Here is a 20409-nt window from a genome sequence, read left to right as displayed (position 1 = left end):
CCTGGGATATCGGACTGCTTCTGAGGAAGGTGGGATTGTTACAAGCAAAAAGGGCTGCATTTGGGCAGGACTTTAATCTAGAACGGCAGGAGGATGGGAGACAGAGAAGAAAGCAGGATAGAAACAAAACACAGAAATGTAAGAAGCAAAAGTGGAAGTCAGGAGAAACAAAGGCAAAAACCAAAAGGTGCCATAGTGCAAAATAGAGTTAAAATGATAACAAGGTACAAAGTTAAATGGACAGATCTAAAGTCTTTGTGTTTCAGTAGCATGTCCAGTAAGGTAAATAAATTAGCTGTGCAACTAGACATAAACTGTTATGACATAGTTATGATTACATAGATATATCGCAGGATGACCAAGAATGGGAACGCCAATGTCCAAGGATATTCAGTATTGAGGAAAGACAGACAAAAATTGGAAGGGAGTGGGATAACTTTGTTAATGAGGGTGAGCTCAACGCAATAGTGAGAAACAATTTGACTCTGAAAATCAGGATTGGAACCTGTGTGGTGCGAATAATAAACACCCAAGGGCCGAAAATGTTCTTGGAGGTCTGTAGGCCCCTTATAGAGTAATGGAGATGTAATGAAACAAAAAAATAAAAAATTCATGCAATAAGGATACAACAGCAATCACAGATGACTTTTATTTATGTACAGATTGGACGAACCAAACTAGCGATTGTATTATTGAGTCAGATTTCCTGGACTGTGTACATAATGACTTTATAGACCAATACTTTGAGCAGGATAAATGAGGACTGCAGATGCTGGAGATCAGAGTCAAAAAGTGTAGTGCTGAAAAAGCACAGCCGGTCAAGCAGCATCCGAGGAGCAGGAGAGTTGATGTTTCAAGCATTATTTCTGATGAAGAGCTTATGCTTGAAACGTCGACTCTTCTGCTTCTTGGATGCTGCCTGACCAGCTGTGCTTTTCCAATATTTTGAGGAACCAACCAGAGAACAGGCTACTCTAGATTGAGAACTGTGTAATATAATTGTGAGAACTGTGGCCTAACTCATATCCCTGCCTTTGGCCCATATCCCTTTATACCTTTTGCTTAACAAAACTGTATCTATCTCTGAAATAAACTTAGCAACTGATCCAGTGTCTACTGCCATTTGTGGAAGAGTCCCAAACATCTACTAACCTTTGTGTGCAGATATTTTCTTAACATCTCTCTAACAGTCTGTCCCTAATTCTCACGCTATTCCCCCTAGTTCTGGAATCCCCAACCAATGGGAATAGTTTATCTATTTTTACACTTTTTTTTTCTGTTACTATCTTGGAAACTTTGATCAGGTCACCCTTAATCTTCTAAATCCTGGAGAAAACAGGACCTCATTTGTATAATCTTTCCTCATAATTTAAACCCTGAAGTCCAGGCATTATTCTTGTAACTTTACATGGTGATCTTCCAATGCCAATATATCCTTCCCAGGTTTGTATAACTGCAACTTAAGTTCTGCATCCTTGTACTTCAGTCATCTACACCCAAAGGCCCAAAGGCTTTCTTATTATTTTCTGCATCTGTTCGAGGTATTTTGAAGAACAATGCACCTCATCTCCCAAGTCTCTTTGGACATCCACTGTATTTAACATCATACCAACTAAAACGTTCACCATTGGATAACCTCACATTTGCTTACATTGAAATGCATCTGCCACATTTTTTCCCATTCACATTGTCAATATCCCTTTGCAAGTTTATGCTATCGTCTACATTGTCTACAATGCTGCCTAACATTGTGTCCAAAGTTAAAAATCGCACAACACCAGGCTATAGTCCAACAGGTTTAATTGGAAGAACTAGCTTTCGGAGCGCCGCTCCTTCATCAGGTGGTTGTGGAGTACACGATTGTAAGACAGAATTTATAGCAAAAGTTTACAGTGTGATGTAACTGAAATTATGCATTAAAAAATACCTTGATTATTTGTCAAGTCTCTCATCTGTTAGATTGACCATGTTAGTTTCTCTTCTTTCATATGTAAATCACAAAACGTTTTTTAAAAAATTACTTTTTTTTTTAAAAGTTACATTCTCTCACTTGAGAATGTAACTTTAAAAAAAAGAATTCTGTGATTTACATATGAAAGAAGGGAAACTAACATGGTCATTCTAACAGATGAGAGACTTAACAAACAATCAAGATATTTTTCAATGTATAATTTCAATTACATCACACTGTAAACTTTTACTATAAATTCTGTGTCTTACAGTCGTACAACCACCTGATGTAGGAGCAACACTCCGAAAGTTAATGCTTCCAGTTAAACCTGTTGGACTATAACCTGGTGTTGTGATTTTTAACTTTGTACACCCCAGTCCAACATCGGCATCTCCAAATCATAACTTTGTGTCATCAGCAAATTTGGATATATGACTTTCTATAATAAAACAAAGAACTACAGATGCTGGAATTCTGAATCAAAAACAGAAATGTCTGGAGAAACTCAGCAGGTTTTGCAACATCTGTAGAGAGAAGGCAGAGTCAACATTTCAGGTCACAGAATGACCACTGTCGAAGGGTCACTGGACCTGAAGATTAACTTTGCTTCCTCTCCATAGATACTGCAAAACCCACTGGGTTTCTTCAGGAACTTTCTATGCCATTATCTAAGTCGTTAATAAATATGTGAATAATTGAGGCTGTAATGAGAAATAATTAATCAACAATCCTCTTGTACACAGACGTTTGGAGAATAGCATAAAACAGTAAAATTCTACCTTAAGGTGGAGGGTACAGTGGTCAAGTCCAAAACTAGGGTCCTGAATTTAAATAAAGAGAATTACGAGGTTATGAGTCATGACATGGTTGGGGAATTCTACTAATAAGATAAAGTTAAAGATCACCAGGCTATAGTCCAACAGGTTTGTTTGGAAGTACTGGCTCTTAGAGTACTGCTCCTTCATCAGGTAGCTAGTGGAGCAGGATAATAGGACACAGAATTTTCACTCAAAGAATAGTAGACCTGTAGAATTCTGTACCACAGAAAGCTGTGGAGGCCAACTCACTAAATGCATTCAAGAAAGAAACCGATATACTTTTAGATTTTAAAGGCATTAAGGGGTATGGAGAAAAATTGAAATTCGGCTTTCAGCTGGAGGATCAGCCACAATCATATAGAATGGCAGAGCATGCTCAAAGGGCTGAATGGCCTGCTTCTAGTTGCTATGTTTCTACATCCAAGACTAAACTAGTTTTCACCTGGAGGAGCACCGTTTAATAGTGGATTTGTGAAAGGCAAGATATATCTGTCTAACTTGGAGATTTGGTGAAGGACTTGAAGAAACTTTGTGTACAGACTTTTAAAAAATATTTGATGAAGATCTTCATAACAAACCTATTCAGAAAATAGATATACATGGTATTAAAGTAATTTTGGTGGCTTGGGTACAGAATTGGCTGAGGGATGGGATGCTATTCTTGCTTTATGAAGCTAAGCATGTGGTGAGAACCATCAAGGTTTTGTAATAGAAACATTTAAAATCAGCCACACAGATGATTTATCATAGTAATCCCAGAGATGTGGAACACTTAGAAACAATGTACTAGAGAATTCAATAAACGGAACTATTTTTTGTTAGAGTTAAGTAATGGAAAAGGATCTGTGAAATTGTTGAATATTATGATATACCCCGCAATAAGTTGGAAGGAAATAGGAAAGCAAATCCAGATTAATTTTATAGAAATTTTTTACTTGAGCAAAGAAAATTTAGGGGACCCAAATACATTTGCAATTTTGAATGGTTTTACGAAAGCAAGTAGAAAGAAACTACTTTTTCAAGCAAGTAAATCATTAACCAGAAGTTGTAAGTTTTAAAATAACTTTTAAAAAATTAAACTGAAAATGTTAACACGTGATCAACCATTACTCGAGTAAATATGCTACATCCGTTTCTGGAATTATTAGAATTCTTTCTGGTCATTACTCAGCAAATGATAAGTATCAGAGCGACATTGCATGGACTTTAGCCACAACTGTTCAAAGGATTAACATTTTAGTAAGTTTTGTTTTAAATAATCTTGAGAGAATTTACAGAGTAAACATCTTATATACAAGATTTTACCACAACTTCAGCATTTGAACATTCTCTTACAGGTATAGAGCAGAAGCCTTTCTTTATAATAGTTAACGGTATTAGCCTTGCCATTATTCAATCTATATTATATCAAATTATTTCTGTAGGAGCACCAAATAGAGTCCCAGACATTTCCTGAAAGGATTCAAGAAAGATTTGGCCCATTCTTGACCATTGCTAATTGTAGATCTGAGAGAATCACTGATTTAGCCTGGAATTAGTTTATAAATCACTTGACGAGCTGTCAGCTTCAGGTGGAGCAAAGAGATGAGGAAATGAGGGAAAATGACAAAATATCTTTCAGAAAAGACATGGCTCATTTAATATAAAAAAAACTAAGTTATCAATTTTAAAAACTCTCTTTCATTCTGTTAATTAATTAGGAAATCAATATTTTATGTCCATCTCTCTATTTAATAAATATAATTCCCTTTCATTATGGATCCCGGCTTTAATATTCACAAAATACGTGACTGATTGCAGAAATAATCACTGCAGGAGTGGACAGTACTAAATACTGACCTGAAGTTCAAAAATCTATTGCAGTTTGTAATTACTTGATAAATTATGATTTGATTAAAACATTTCTCTTTTCTTGCAGGTCTGCCTCAATTTCAAACTCAGATTGATATAAAAGAATTATTTCAAAGCCTTAGCCAAAACATCCAAGTTCGGAAAAGAAAAAATGTAGAAGTCCTAAAACTTGCTGCTTCAGTAAGTTCCATTTGTTTATTTGAATTTTTTTTTAAAAATCCCTAGTTATAAAATAAATAAATTGTAATTATTCCTGGTTTAAATAAGAATAAGCTATGCATCCTATTCACAGCAATATGGACCACATGATAATTCAACTCTAACCATGGCAGTAGACTCAGATTTTGAACAATTTTGCACCTATGTCACATTCAATTAAATGTGTACAAGGCTACTGTCTTGTTAATCTTGTAAAAATCATTTCAAATAAAAATAGTTCCATTGGCTTCCTATTCTTAATGCACTGTGAATTATTGTCTTGCTCATAGACACCTTCACAACCTCACACTCTCCATTAAGCTCAACATTTGAATTCTCACTAAGTAGTATTTCCTTATTTCTACAACAAATTCCAGCTCGAGAAATGTTTAAGCTTGCACATCTGTATGTGTATATCTTCCATGTACAAAATACCCTTTTGTAAAATTTGTCAATTCTTCTGGACTTTAGTCTTTGCCGACCACAGATATCTATTTCCACATGCCACGTGGCTATTTTCCACATGTCAATCAAATTGTTTCAGTTCCAGTTCACTGCCACACCTACACGTGCTGATTTTTGATATGTTCCTTACAAAGCTAATAACTCTTGTTTTGCTTGGATTCAGTCCATATTTCATGTATTGTGTTTATTGTTCTAAAATGTTCTTCTTTACTTCACACCAGACATATGCTTACATTTTCAGTTTCCTTGGCAAACCACTTTACAAATAATCATAATTACAGAGGAACCTCGATTATCCGAATTTCAGAGTGTCCAGTCAAGATCGCAAGGTCCCGATGCTTGGCTAAACTGTGCTATCCAGCTTCCAATTATCCAAACATTTGATTATCCAAACAAAATACTCCTCATCCATGTCATTTGGATAATCGAGGTTCCTCTGTATTGCCATTTACCATTATTGCGTTTTCACAAGCTCTTTGAGTTTTGAATTGTCTTGTAATGTGCCTTGTTATATTTTTCCTTCACGACAGTCTTCCCAAATGTTATTAAATGTTTACTATAACAGATGTGATGTATTAATTCTAAATCCTGCACAGGGTCCCAAGATATGTTCAGAATATTGTATTCCAAATTCTAATATGTTATCTGTATCAGCAACTGAATTGCAGATGTATCAGTTTGCAAGACAAAATTAGATTGGCATTTATTGGTTGTGTATTTGTGCAATGTCCAATTTGTGCTCACTTAGGAATAATCCACATTATCGTACTGACAATTGAACAATCAATTAAATTAATGGCAGAGACACTGTGTAACTCAACAAAATTGTTTGTTTCAATGAGAATGGTGATGCAGATTGAAGTTTGGTAAGTGTCACCCTGCTACTCAGGACAGGAAGGAGAACAATTGCAGGACACAGCAGGTCAGTTAGCCTGAAAATTCTGGAATCGAATGTGAAGGAAGTCTTAACAAATAACTTAACAGACTTAACTTAATAGTCTTAACAAATCATTGCATGATCTTGAAAGACAGCACCATATTAGGAAAAGCAATCGTGACAGACAATTATGAGAGCTTTTAGAAAATGCAAGTACAGGTACACAATCCTTTATCTGAAATGCTCGGAACCAGCTTGTTTTTGGAACTTGGAATTTTTCAAATTTCAGAATACGTGACAGTTTGACAGTGAAATTTTAAAAATCTTACCGAACAGCAGACTCACTGTGAGTACTGCAGGCCCTGACACAGAATTGAGGCCTACCAGTGCTGGGCCGCACCCACCCACGTACATCTGAGTGACATGCATCAAGTAGGTGTGGAGTTGGGTTAACTGTTTGCACACCAAACAACCTTGTTAATGAAAAAATGCTTCATGAAGAAACCTTTGAATTTTGGAGCTTTTTGGATTTCGGGATTTTGGATGAAAGGTTGTCTAGCTGTACTTGGGTGGACAAGAGCGTACAAGTAAATGTACTGTACTTGGATTTACAATTCAACTCTGTAAAATGCAGCATAACATGTACCTTTCAAAGGCATCAAACATTGAAGGTCTACCATCATGCCTCTTGCATTCCCATCCAAACAACTAATGAAAATAGAACTTACATTCTGCCTCCAGCTTGAGAGTTTGACTTCAGTGTGTGCCCTGGTGAATTCTCATCCTCATTTTTCTTCCATATCCTCTTTGCTCTCAATTTAGCTGGTCTTGAAACTTCACTTTTCTTCAAATGTTTAGAATCATCTATTATTCTATTGACCGCTTACTTCTCTATTATGTAGCAACATTTTCTAATTGGCCTGCATATGTTTTGTTCATCGTGTTTCCACATGCTGCAGCAAACTGTCAACACCGAAATTGACCTAGCGTGCATCTGTGTAGTCATGAAGTTCGGCATCTTGGCAGCACAGTTACAATTATGGCTACACAGGCACCAAGGCAAATAGTGGTACAGGCAGAGCAGAGATATTTTTATAAATGTGAGAATTTATGTATAGTGCAATGTCAGCTGTGTCACCAAAGTGCCCTCAATAGGTTTTTATCTTTCTACCTCGGTCTGGTGGCTTGGCGTCCTAGTCCTTTGGAAAGACGGCACACTTTCTTTTGCACTACTCCCTCCACCAAGACCGAGAAACATGGCACCATCTTCTCCCTTCTCTGGCATTTTAGAATCTGTCTGTCATCAAGCAGGGCAACTTCAGATGCCAGCGTTCCATTCAAGTACACAGCCATTTTAAACATGGAAGCAGGGATGTTAGTCTTTTGACAGAATCTACTGAGTGGCAAGTTGATTGAGGAATGATGCAAGGTAGGAAGGGATAGAATCAGATAGAATTAGATTAGATTAGATTACTTACAGTGTGGAAACAGGCCCTTCGGCCCAACAAGTCCACACCGACCCGCCGAAGCGTAACCCACACAGACCCATTCTCCTACATTTACCCCTTCACCTAACACTACAGGCAATTTAGCATGGTCAATTCACCTAACCTGCACATTTTTGGATTGTGGGAGGAAACCGGAGCACCCGGAGGAAACCCACGCAGACATGGGGAGAATGTGCAAACTCCACACAGAGACGGGAATTGAACCCGGGTCTCTGGCACTGTGAGGCAGCAGTGCTAACCACTGTGCCACCGTACCGCCCACAAATGCATTGAACCAGGTAGTAGGTAGTTACTGAGGTGCATTTGGCAGGATACAATGAGAATTCTTGCTGCACTTGTGGTAAAATTCCCTCCAAACAAACTCAATACAACTTTTACTTGGGCAAAAATACAAAGCCATGGAAATTTCATTATAAATCTCCCTCTAGTCTGAAAAAAATTAATCTTTACTCAATTTTCATGTCCCTCAGCTAATTTCCTAATCATATTCTTGCTGGCTCTTTTATTCGAGCCATTTCACATGCAGTGATGTTCTGAAACTTCCTTCATGGGCAAGTATCAGGATGCCTAGGAAACTCATAGGTGTGCCATTACATTTGACATACCACTCCAATTGTTCAAATTAACTGTAGAAGTTGATATATTGTTGCCAAATTTCAGTGTATTTGTATTTTTGAATACTTTAATCACCTCACCCACCTACCGATAATCCAGACAGTCTTCCTGACTAAAATTATCCTCGTGTCTATCTTTCTGGAAATGAATGTAGTTGGTCCCCACTGGACAGTATGATTGTGTTGATTTTCTGTAATTGTGCTAAAATTGTGTCCACCTTTTCCCACCTCCATCCCTAAATGTAAACCAGTCTGTAGTGATTGTAACAAGGTCAGACAGATAGACTTCACAGAATATGAGTTCCCTGATTGAGGCTGTTAACCTGGTCCATTTCAGGCAGCGTGACGTTATTTGGGAAACTTGACTCGTTTGATCCTGCCATGGAAATCTGGGCCCATTGTATGGAAAGACTGCATTACTTTTTCCAGCCAAATTACATTGGGGCAGATGAAAAGCAATGAGTAATTCTCCCGACAGCTTGTGGACCCACAGCTTTTACCGATTATTATGAGCCTAACCTTTCCTGAGGCCCCAGGTACTGAAGCCTTTCGAGAGTTCATGGATTTAGTTAAAGAATACAATGCCACTTCTCTATCGGTTTTACTCAGTAATTCGAGGCCCCAGAGAATCTGTGTCAGGATTTTTGATGAGGTTAAGATGACTGGCAGAGGCATATAACTTTTGTTTGACCCTTAATGAAATGCTAAGAGACTGTCTGATATGTGGGATTAATGATGCAACCATGCAAAAGCATCTACTAGCTGAAGCCCAATTGGACTTCAAACAGCCACTACAACTGGGACACAAGGGGACATAAATTTAAGCTGAAGGGTGGAAGGTATAGGGGAGATGTCAGGGGTGGGTTCTTTACCCAGAGAGTGGTGGGGGCATGGAATGCGCTGCCCGTGGGAGTGGTAGAGTCAGAATCATTGGTGACCTTTAAGCGGCATTTGGATAGGTACATGGATGGGTGCTTAATCTAGGATAGAAGTTCGGCACAACATCGTGGACCGAAGGGCCTGTTCTGTGCTGTATTGTTCTATGTTCTATGTTCTAACTGGTTTTGTTATTAGAAAATGTGGCAAGTGGAGCTTATGAGTAAAATGCTCAGGCCAACTGAGGTTGGGGGACACCACTTGGGTGAAGGCAATTGCCTCACTCAGGACATATCCTGAACAGAGGGACTCTAGGTCAGCCCACAGCAAAATCCCAAAACAAAACCAAGCTCCAATCAAACACTTTCTTGAGGATCCAGGCTGGCAAGCTATTGTTGTTGCCAGTATGCGGGCTTGAGATTAGGAGAGTCCCACTAAGACTGAAATAACTCCACAGAGGTCACTGCCCCATCATCAAGTCGCTCTTTACTTACACAGCTCTGAGATTCCTGTTTATATCTGTCAGCCAGACCTCCATGATTGGACCAGGTTAACAGCCCCATGGCCAGCTGACTGAGCTCATTGTAGTCACTGCATTCCTCGCCCTTTAGGTCCGGGATGTAGGCCTGCTATTTTTCTTGTAGCCTCTCCTGGCACATTTTCGCACCAGGTCCAATTCCTCCGACAGCCTTGGATACTGGTGGTGTTGCACTGTAGCCCGCCTCTTGCACCTGGAATATCTGGGAAGAAATCAATCATCTTCTTCAGGCAGTAAAGGTATTGTAGCTGTGACATCTACCATGTCCATCTCAGACTCTAAGCTTTCTTTGACACTAGATGGAGAGGGAGAACCCCTGGGTTCTGACAGCCTTTTTAGCTGTTTTGTGGGGCTGGGTATGTTTTACTACTGCCCCGTTTGTGAGTTGAAGCTTACATGTGGTCCACATGTTCAGGACTGCTTCACCTACCTGAAGTTGTAAACCATAGGACCTCGTGTCGGCTATGCCTCTTACCCATGCATGGCCATTTCTGTGGTTCCAACACCACACTTTGTCCCCTGAAATAAGTTGTCACTCTCACGTAGAGGAGTCTTGTGACTGCACTAGCACCCCTGGTGTATATTCACTGTCAATAGTTGCTTGCTGATTGAGATTTCCATCATTACTGTTACCATCACTACCAAACACTCTTTCAGGCTCATATGAGACCTCAACGTCACCAATCAATAAACAGTGGGAAACATTAAGAATAATCAAAATGTGCAACAATACATTCTGCCAAAGAAAGAAAAAGCGAGAGAAAGATCCATCTGTTAATTATTAACAATTATGGACAGTATTAGATTAAAAGAAAACAAAACGTAAAAGTTTAAACTATCTTGGTTGTTAATTTACTTTTTGGCAAGTCAGATATTACAGAAACCTTGCTTGATCGGTCATATTTTGTTTTGGTTTTAATGAAGTAGTCTCTCACTGAAAGATGGGCAACCAATTATGCAAATTTTGCTTTAATACTAAAATAGAAGTTTATTAACAAAACAAAATAAAGATAAAATAGAATTAACCAATCACCTACTTATAACAGATTCAAACATTTTCAGTAAGTAGAAGTATAATCCCAAACGTTCTGTGCAAATTGAAAAGAAGCAAAATGAGTGTTGGGATTTAGGTCAAAGGCCATCTGTTACATATCTCCACAATTGGAATAATTTCCCAGAAATAAGATAAATTTTATGAGTAGGATATTGGTACACAAGGGCTTAGTTGGTCACTTGTCATCCTCTAGTATCACTTTCAGTTCTGGATTTCGTCTGGAACAAACATTAGTTCCTCATTCTCAGATAACCTAGTTCACACTTTATCCCTTGCATCTTGGGATCACTGATCTATTCAGTCTTTCTATTTCAAAGACTTTAAAAGACTTCTGCAAAGAAAATAACTGAAACTCATAAGTCTCCCTTAAGCTAGAGTGTTTCCCATAAGTTTAAACAAGTTGCAGAAGTCTCTAACAAATCCTGAGGTCCCTTTGTTTACTTTGCTGGATTGCAAAACAATGTAAAATGAACAGAAATCCATGGAACCAGGCCTCAAACAATATTAAAGAAATTTCCATGGCTACAGAAAATACTTACAAATACTTAATTATTAACTTCAGACAGTTATTAACTCAAAACTCAGAAACTGAAACTTATAATGAATATTATTAAATCAGATATATATGATATATTACATATGCACTTTAATACATAAATGCTGCAGCTTACATTACATCTCAAATTACTCTGTCACTCCACCCACCAGACTTTAAATTTTCTCTGTAAAGGGTAGAGCTGGCTTCTTTCTCTTCTGTACAATGTTTTGAGCGTTTAGAGGCAAGCATCACTGTGTGGATAGGCAGTTCTCAAGTGGCATCCAGTTAGTCTTTAATGATGATACCAGAGCATTAGAAGCCGAAAGGACCCAAGTGTGGCAAGACAGAGGCCGTATCTCTCATTGCGAAATTCGAAAAGTAACCTGCCTAACCCATCACTTTCATAAATAATGAGATAAGATGCACAATTGCATGCGTTAACTCCATCTGGACCATGGCAGAAATGGTGCAATAAAACTTGTTCAACACTACTCTTTAACATCCCAGCTTTAAAATTTGGGCTCTGCTTGTAGTCCCAGCCACTCATACGACTGAGACTAAAGTACTGCCAACCAGTCAGATTGACCACTGGCTCTCTGAGGCAGATTTATCTGCCTCTAATCACTTATAGCTCAGAGCACAAGTGGTTACAGGTCTGTTCCAATCTCTGCAGACACTTTGGTAAACTCCACTACCCAGAAGTATTTCCTGCCACATGTCCCGTTCAAATGTTTATGTTGAAAGATTTGTTTACAGATATTTGAAAAGTTAAATTGGACTCAGGAGCAGCCACATATGCCAATTTTTAATCCTGCAACTTCATTGATACAGAGAAATAAATAATGCAATCAGTTCCATATCTTCATAATTGGAATAATTTCCCAGAAATAAAATAAATTTGTGAGTAGGACGCTGATGCACAAGATCTCAGTTTGATCACGTGTCATCTACTAGAATCGTTTTCAGTTCTGGCTTTTGTTTCCCTGTAATTACCAAAAGAACTAGACTGATAATTTCCTAGAACTTGTTCCTCTGTGTGTCTTTATTTGAATCAGCAGCTTTCTGCCCTCCTCATTCTCACAGAATTGCTGAGCATCAGCCTTTTTCCGGCGATACAACAGATTTACAACACTAGTTACCCTAGCAACTTAAAGACAGATATAGGGCATTTGTGCTTAGCCGTGAATATATACGTAACAATAACAAGCAAACTATATATTTCATAGTTTTAACATCAGCATTAATACTAATGAGACAATTGGGAACAGTCTCACAAATGACAGGAAAGTCCTAGCTATGAAACAAAGCTGCAGGATATACATTATACAAATGCTTAAAACTTTTATGAAAAATTCATGTCTGCTAATAATTCATTTAAAATTAATATGCATATTGCTTCTACTCAGATAAAGATTAATATATTAAAACATTTTTTATCATGGTATCCCAATCTTGTTTCCACTTTTTGACTCTGATCCCAATATTATTGTACAGCTTTTAAAGTTGGATCACAGCTATTCATAGTATTATAACATATATGCAGCACAGAAACAGGCCACCTGACCTACTAGTCTGTGTTGGTGCTTTCATGACACATTAACCTCCTCTAACCTACTCATGCTCTCAGTACACCCTTCTGTCTAATCTTTTGTTGGTAATTGTTCAGTTAGCTTTGCATTCAATGTACTAAATCTACTTGCTACTGTATATGTAGGGACCATTATTGGTTTTCTTTACTTTTTTTTCACATTTGCTTTGGAACTGTGAGCTTAAGTTGAAAAACAAAAACAGAAATACTGGAAAAACTCAGCAGATCTGGTAGCATCTGTGGAGAGAAAGCAGAGTTAATATTTCAGGTCCAGTGACACTTCTCCAGAACTGATTTTAGCTAGAAAAAGATGGTAGATATGCTGAAGATGGGGTTGGGGGTATGTTTGTGTGTGTGTGTGTGTGGGGGGGGGGGGGGGGGGGGGGGGGAAAGAGTCGTTAACAGTGGGTGAATCCCAGAGAGGAAAGAGTTTGTGACAACAAAGGAATGGGTAAACGTCAGCCTGGGGGATTTATTAGCTGCCAATATAGACCATTAATGTGACAAAGGGTTGTTTATGATAGCAGCCCACGTGATGCCAAGGTTTGGTGTGTGGGGTTTGGGTAAGGACATGGGAGAAGGTGCTCAGGCTCTGAAATTATTGAACTCAATCCACAACAGGACTGCATAGGCAGACCCATTGTTTCTGCCTGCTCCTGCCCCAGAGGACTCACCTCTTCCTACCTCGACTTGATTTTTTTCTCCTCTTGTCTGGTCTCTTCCCACTTAGATCTACAATTTTTCTGATTGTTTACATCCACATCAGAATTTCAAGTTTTAGTTTCCAGCTGCCCCATCTTCACTGTGAAACTGCAATCCCTTTACATGTCCATCCCCCATCAGCATGGTCTCTGAGCTCTCTGCTTCTTCCTGGAAAATAAGGCCCGAACCTCACCGATCTACCATCCCCCCTCACTACCCAAGACCCCAGACACACTCTGTAAGTGAAGCACTTCCCTCAATCTGGTTTATTGTATTCTCTGCTTTCCTCTAACAAGGGGAGACAAAACATAGACTGGATTACCACTTTGCAGAACATCTATATTCTGTCTGTAAAAATGACCCTGAGCTTCTGGTTGCCTGCCATTTCAACACACCACTGTGTTTGTTGGTCAACATCTCTGTCTTGGACTTGCTGCAGTGCTCCAGTGAAGTTCAGCACAAACTAGAAGAACAGCATCTCATTTTCTGCTTGGGGATCCTGCAGCCTTCAGGACTTAATATAGAGTTCAATCATTTTAGAGCCTGAGCACCTTTTCCCATATCCTTACACCAATCCTCACACACCAGATTTTGTCATCACATGGGCTGCTACCAAAAACAACCTATTGTCAGCTATTAGCAGCTATTGATTCTTCCAAGGTGACAATTACCCATTGCTTTGCCTGTTTTTTTTTCTTTCTTTGGGCTCCAGCTCCACCTATCATTTACTTTTTCCTGCAAACCTCCCACTTCATCCTCAGCTTTTACAGCAATCTTTTCCAAGATAAAATCAGCTCTGAAGAAGCGTTACTGGACCCAAAATGTTAACTCCACATTCTCTCCACAGATGCCTGACTCTCTGCATTTTTCCAGAAAGTTCTACTTTAATTTCTGATTTCTAGTGTCCCCAGTTCTTTGGTGTTTTTAGCTTAAGTTGCAAATAGAACTTTGGGCTTTGAGCAGCAGCTTGTTTTGGAAAGGAGGAGAGGGCAAGCAAACTGATGATTCTTAATGGGAACTGGCCTGGAAAGATTATTGCGGATGAATTATTGTTCTAAAAACGTTGCAGATGATTCAGCACCATGGGTTATTTTCAACCTTTTGAATGCAGTTGGTTGAATGTTGCATTGGTCAACCAAAGAGTGTTAGTCAGCCAACCACAGAGAATGTGAAAAAGAAAGAGAAACCATAGATTGAACTGGTTTTGACTGATTTTTTTGGACAGAAGGCTGGGCACTCAGAAGCTGTGTTCAAATTTTACTCTGACTCATTTTGCATTCAGTTGAAGAATTATTGAATTTTCTGAGAAAATAATCCTAGTTTATAGGAAATAATTGAATATTCCTTGGGCCCTGCTGGAAGCTGTTTGTATTGACCTGTCACTTCAAAAGTCAAGCCTTCAATTCAAACATCACTCAAGGAATTTCAAAAAGACATGATATTCATTTTTGAAACCGTTATCAAACTGGGCAGTTCTGACTCTCTTCTTGTAAATCTATCCATTAATGTCTCTATCTGTCTATATGTCTGTATTTGTATCTGTGGGAATTATAATCAATGAAGATTGTGTTTATATCATAGACATTAGTTAGATTATTTGTTGTTTAGGTTTGATCTCCTAAAGTTCCAGTATTAATATTCCTGTCCTGTCAACTGTCCCGCTCCTCGAATGCTGCCTGACCGGCTGTGCTTTTCCAGCGCCACACCTTTTGATTCCAGTATTAATAATTAATGGTTAATTTCTGTTTAAGTTATAAACTTGGTGCCTGATATCTGTTGTTCTTAAAGCCTGATAAGGAACAACTGGGTAATTTTGAAGGTCATCAAATATTTCAATTTCATTGTATTGCAAATTCAGTATCAGCAAGTCTGATTTGGTCTGGCTTGCTATCTCTGTGTTGTAACATTAGCAAGTTTCATATTCTTATCGCATTGAGTAAAGAAATGAAACCCCTCCTGAGTACATTCCTGGATTTATTGTTGATTATATTATCTTTACGGTCCCTAGTTTTGGAATCCTGACCCCTTGCGCTTACAATTCATTTGAACAATAATTTGCTGTTTTACAAAGACAATGAAAGTATTCAGAGAACAGTTTCAGTAATTCAAGTTGTTTTAAATCTTGTTTAGATTTGCCGAAGGTTAAACGGAATGCGCGTCACAAGCTGTAAAAGTGCCAAAGACAGGACATCCATGTCAGTCACATTAGAACAATGTGTGATTCTTCAAGAAGAGCATAGTCTACACCCAGACTATTTTGCCAGAGCATTGGACTGCATGAGGAGGTAGGCATTTCTCCAGTGTAATTGTATAATTACTAGCAGCACAATTATAGGGCTTCATGATAAATTAAAGTTGAACAAAATTGTGTCACTTTATACAGAAAAAGAGTAGTAAAATTGTTGCTTCAAAGCAGAAAGGTATTACTGGTCATACAAATAATTAGAAAATAGGTTTATAAAAATTTGGCATGTTTACTTCTGAATATAGTCTTCACAAAGTACAGTAATCTGGAAGAGCTTTAGTGTTTCCTAAGTTTTCAAGTGCAAAGCTTGCTTATGGGTTGAGTCCACTCATAAAGAATTAATTATACTCAGATACCCAGTTCCTGAAACTAAATTTTAAAAATCAATAGGAATGATTTTTAGATTTGTTAAACATTGGGTAGCCATCCCATTACCACCAATTTTGTCCTTTGCTAATATTTAATTTTGCCCATAAAATATGGTGATTATATTTCCTCTTAATAAAGATAGAATTATGAAGTCAGAATCTGATGTTTAATGCAGTTTCCTGATGAACCAAAGGATTCAATTAAGCCACATCTTGCATATCTACTAATGTTTTGACATTGTATGATTTTATTAGCATTCAGTCTATAGTTTCTACATTATTGATTATACGGGAAAGCAAAGAACCTGTCTGCATGTTGCAATTGAGCTCCAATCTCCATATTGGCAAGGGAAGTTAGCAGTTTGTGTTCTGTGCCAAGGATTACTCTTGTAAATTATCCTTCACTCAGTACAAATCAGTTCTTGGCTTTATATAGACAGTGCTATAATGATCAGAGGAAGCTCCACACTGGTGATTTGATGACTTTATTGACTTGGAATAAATAAAACAATCATTTTAGCAATAGTGCATAAAAATAAGCTGAATGGTATTCTCTGGAAGAAGCCAAATTTTCATTGCCCCTGTTATTTCACCACACAAGGAATAAACAGTGTACGTTGAAGTAGGCAACCTGAAGAAAATTGTTGAATGCACAATTGTTGAATGAATCAAAAGAAAAGTGAAAATGGTTGAATAGTGACTGAAGAGGTCATTGCTATTAAGAAGGATAGTGCAGGAATGCTGTGAAACATACAGACTGATTAAGAGGAAATAAATATCAGGAAGAATCATCAACTAAATGAAGATTCATTGCTTTAGGGGAAGATGAATGTAGCTTTCTTACTTTGTGAGGAGCCTATCCCTCCATTTCCTTGAAAAGTGATGAGCAACCTTATTTATCCACTGCAGGCCATGTTGAGTAAGTACATCTACAATGCTCTGAGGAAGTGAGTTCAGTGCAGGTTTATCGACCAGACTTTATTCTTCTATGACTTCTCTGTAGCAACTTTGATACAGCTGAGTGCCTTACTCCGTTATTTCAAAAGTCACTTAAAAGTCAAGTATGTGGAGTCACCTGAAGGCTATGCCAGAAAATTAATAGTATTTGACATAAAACTGGAATAAATAACAGGCAGATTCAATCAGGATGAGGTGAGGTTGGGAGTCCGTTACTGTCAATGAGGCTAAGTTAGATTCAGCTGTCACTGACTCTGAGCACCAGCTTGATACCAGGGAGATCTCCTGTCTTAAAGTACATTTGTGAACCATGTAGACCTTTTGGACAACCGGGTAACTTCAGTAGGAGTGGAAATGATGGATTTTCATGGCAATCTGTTATTTTTATGATTTTTAAAAAGCTTGTTGAGGAATGTGATTGTTTCTGGCTTAGCCACCATTTTTATTTGCCATCCCTAATTGCCCTGGAGAAGGTGTAGTTGGAACAATGCAGAGGGGCCTGGAGTTGCCAGCTCTATTAATCTATTAATGGGAGGACAATGCCATGGAAGTCAGTTGTAGGGCAGTACGTAAAAGTGTTATAATTCTCACCATTTTTGTCTTCATAGATTCTTTGATTCTTAACTTTGTACTATCTTCACATATAGGGGGACACCATAAACTTGTGCTGACTTCCTTGGCCTCATGCATGCATTTGAAATTGCTTGCATTCTTGGTAAAGGTACCTTTCTCCAGCTTCTCAGATTCTGCAGCATGTAGGTGTAAGAGTGAGAGACCTTGGGAAAGCAGCTTTCCCAGGTCCTCTTTGCATTTCTGTTGTTGCTGCATAAAGAATCCATGTCCAGGTTAGTCAATAAAGGAATATATAGCTAAGGTGGGGACCATTTCAGTAATAGCAAATTTTACAGGGATTAAGTCAAATACCATCTGGAGTATTGAATTCAGTTCTGGGTGTTATACATCAGAAAGGATGTCTTGCTTTCACAAGGAAGATTCAGTAGGATGATAACAGAATTTAGAAGGTAATATTGAGGTTGCATACATTTGGTATGGTTATCGTTTGGTAATCAAGGCCAATTATCAGAAGTTGACTGGCAAAATTGGACTACCAGTGTTGCGGACAAACACTGAGAATCCCTCCTCACCCATCTGGCTACAAGTTTGACTACAGGAACTGTGTGGATGGGTTTGTCCTGCATAAAGTCCCAACAGTCTTAATTCATGATTTTTAAAACTGCTGAAAGGGTGTCTCATTTGAGAGATGTCCTCACTCTGTCTCCCTAATTTACAGTGGCAAGCAGCAAGTCCTTCCTTGCTGGAGGGCCTCCTATTGATCGTCCAGCTTCAAGAAGCATCCCACTCTCCTTAATTGGATGCCAAGCGTGTCTTCAGACTACGTATTGGTGACTGTTCCCTGTGAGCGCAGTGCTGGGACCCTCATTTAACTCATTATCGGTGTCCTGGCACAAAATGTGAAATCCTGCCTGTGGAGTTTTCTTTTGTTAAAGATTCTAGATGCAGCGTCTATTCTAATTTTTAAGACAGGGATTAACATTTTTGTTAGATTCAAGTTAAGAGAGGAAAATGAATCAAAGACAGAAAGAAACGGACTTGGCTTGCAAATTAGTAATAATTGATTGTATGACAGGATTGAGAGGTTAAATAGCCTGCTCCTGTCCACGTGTTACTCATATTTTCTTTGCTAAAATTTACACAGTAATATTATCTGTAGAAATTTATCAAATAGACCACAACATTGGAAGAGAACTAAAATGGCCCTTTCAGCTTGTATAACACAAAGTACATTGCATATTGGCAATAAAAGTAATCATTGGAAAGGAGATAATAACTTGTGTCAGTCTTTGTCAAGTAGATATGGAATTTTGCAAAACTGCAGATTTGATCATACAGCTTATTTACAGCTAGAATATGTATATTGATTAATGTTCTTACAAGCTGTGTACTTTAGTGTTTGAATGTACTGGCTTTTCTTTCTCACTACAATATAGAATACAAATGCTTCAATTTCTTTGAAGGAAATGTGGTAAATTTTCATGAATAATGTCACAACCTATAAATGTTGCAAACATATACAGAATGCAGTGAACCTGGTTTGGATCATTTTCAATGTTGCTGTTTAAAATAATTACTTTGACTTCATGATACATGTAAACCAAAATTTCATTGCATAATGATGCTTGAATGAAAGTAAATAAATTTCCTGCTGCCAGTAAATCCACCAATCTTAGGTAATGTTGCCAAGTTTAATTTATTTTGGTACAAATTTGCAGCTAGTTTAATGTATCTGTCTTAAACTTGAATATAGATTATATCTCTCAATGCTGTCACATTGCTTTGAGCAGAAAGATGGATGGACAGGTGATAGCAGCTAAAGAGTTAGATTATGTTTCTGATGTCCATATTGTTTGTTTGTCTGAGTTGTAGTATTACATTTGCTATTCTGTTTGTTGCTTTCAGTTTTGATATTGTTTTGATATTGTGCTATAAATAACCTTTAGTCAATCAAAGCACTGGCATGTTCAAATTGTTCAACATTTGTTTACCACTGAAACATGTCAAACATTAATCATTTTATTTAAAAAAGCTTCCTGGTTCACATACATATATGCCTGTCAGTTGAACATCATTACTGAATTTGCACTGGATATATCCTTTGAAAAGGATACGCATATCAGACAATATACCTTTGTTAGAAAAGGTATGCAAAGAATTCCTCAGAAAAATGAAATCCAATGAATTCAAATTTGACAACTTGTGTATGTCAATAGGTGTCCCATCAATTTGAAGGTCAATGCAGATTTAGAAACATACAAAACTCGAATATTTGAGAAGGGATAGGCTATTTGGCCTCTTGAACCTGCTCCGCCCTTCACAATGATCATGACTAATCATTCAACTCAATTGTCTGTTCCCGCTCCCCCCACCCAACCCCACCACCCCCCTCCCCCAAACCAATATTTTGATCCCTTTCACCCTAAAATGCTGTATCCAACTCCTTCTTGAAGTTATACAATATTTTGGCCTCAATTGCTTTCTATGGTAGTGAACTCCACAGGCTTACCATTCTCAGGGTGAAGAAAGTTCTTGTCATCCCAGTCCTGAATGCTAAACCTTGAAACCTTAGACTGTTTTTTGGACTCCCCTGTCATCAGAGACACCTTTCTGCGCCTACCCTATCTAGTCCCCTTTCTATGAGATCCCCTCCACCCCCACATTCTCCTGAACTCCAGTGAATATGAT

The 20409-nt window shown here is 38.1% G+C and overlaps 1 protein-coding gene across 6 annotated transcripts in view; it reads left to right on the top strand.

Annotated features, from left to right (window-relative positions):
• The window catches only part of inpp4b (inositol polyphosphate-4-phosphatase type II B), a 940291-nt gene that overhangs the window by 867599 nt on the left and 52283 nt on the right, over positions 1-20409 (top strand). For all 6 annotated transcript variants that reach the window (XM_072584130.1, XM_072584129.1, XM_072584133.1 and 3 more), the window contains 2 exons: positions 4688-4800; positions 15709-15863. In XM_072584130.1, coding sequence (XP_072440231.1) covers positions 4688-4800; positions 15709-15863 — 268 coding nt within the window. The remainder of the gene's footprint in view (positions 1-4687; positions 4801-15708; positions 15864-20409) is intronic.

This window comes from Chiloscyllium punctatum, chromosome 14, assembly GCF_047496795.1.
Source record: "Chiloscyllium punctatum isolate Juve2018m chromosome 14, sChiPun1.3, whole genome shotgun sequence".
Lineage (NCBI taxonomy): Eukaryota > Metazoa > Chordata > Chondrichthyes > Orectolobiformes > Hemiscylliidae > Chiloscyllium > Chiloscyllium punctatum.
This window is presented reverse-complemented; position numbering and strand designations above follow the sequence as displayed.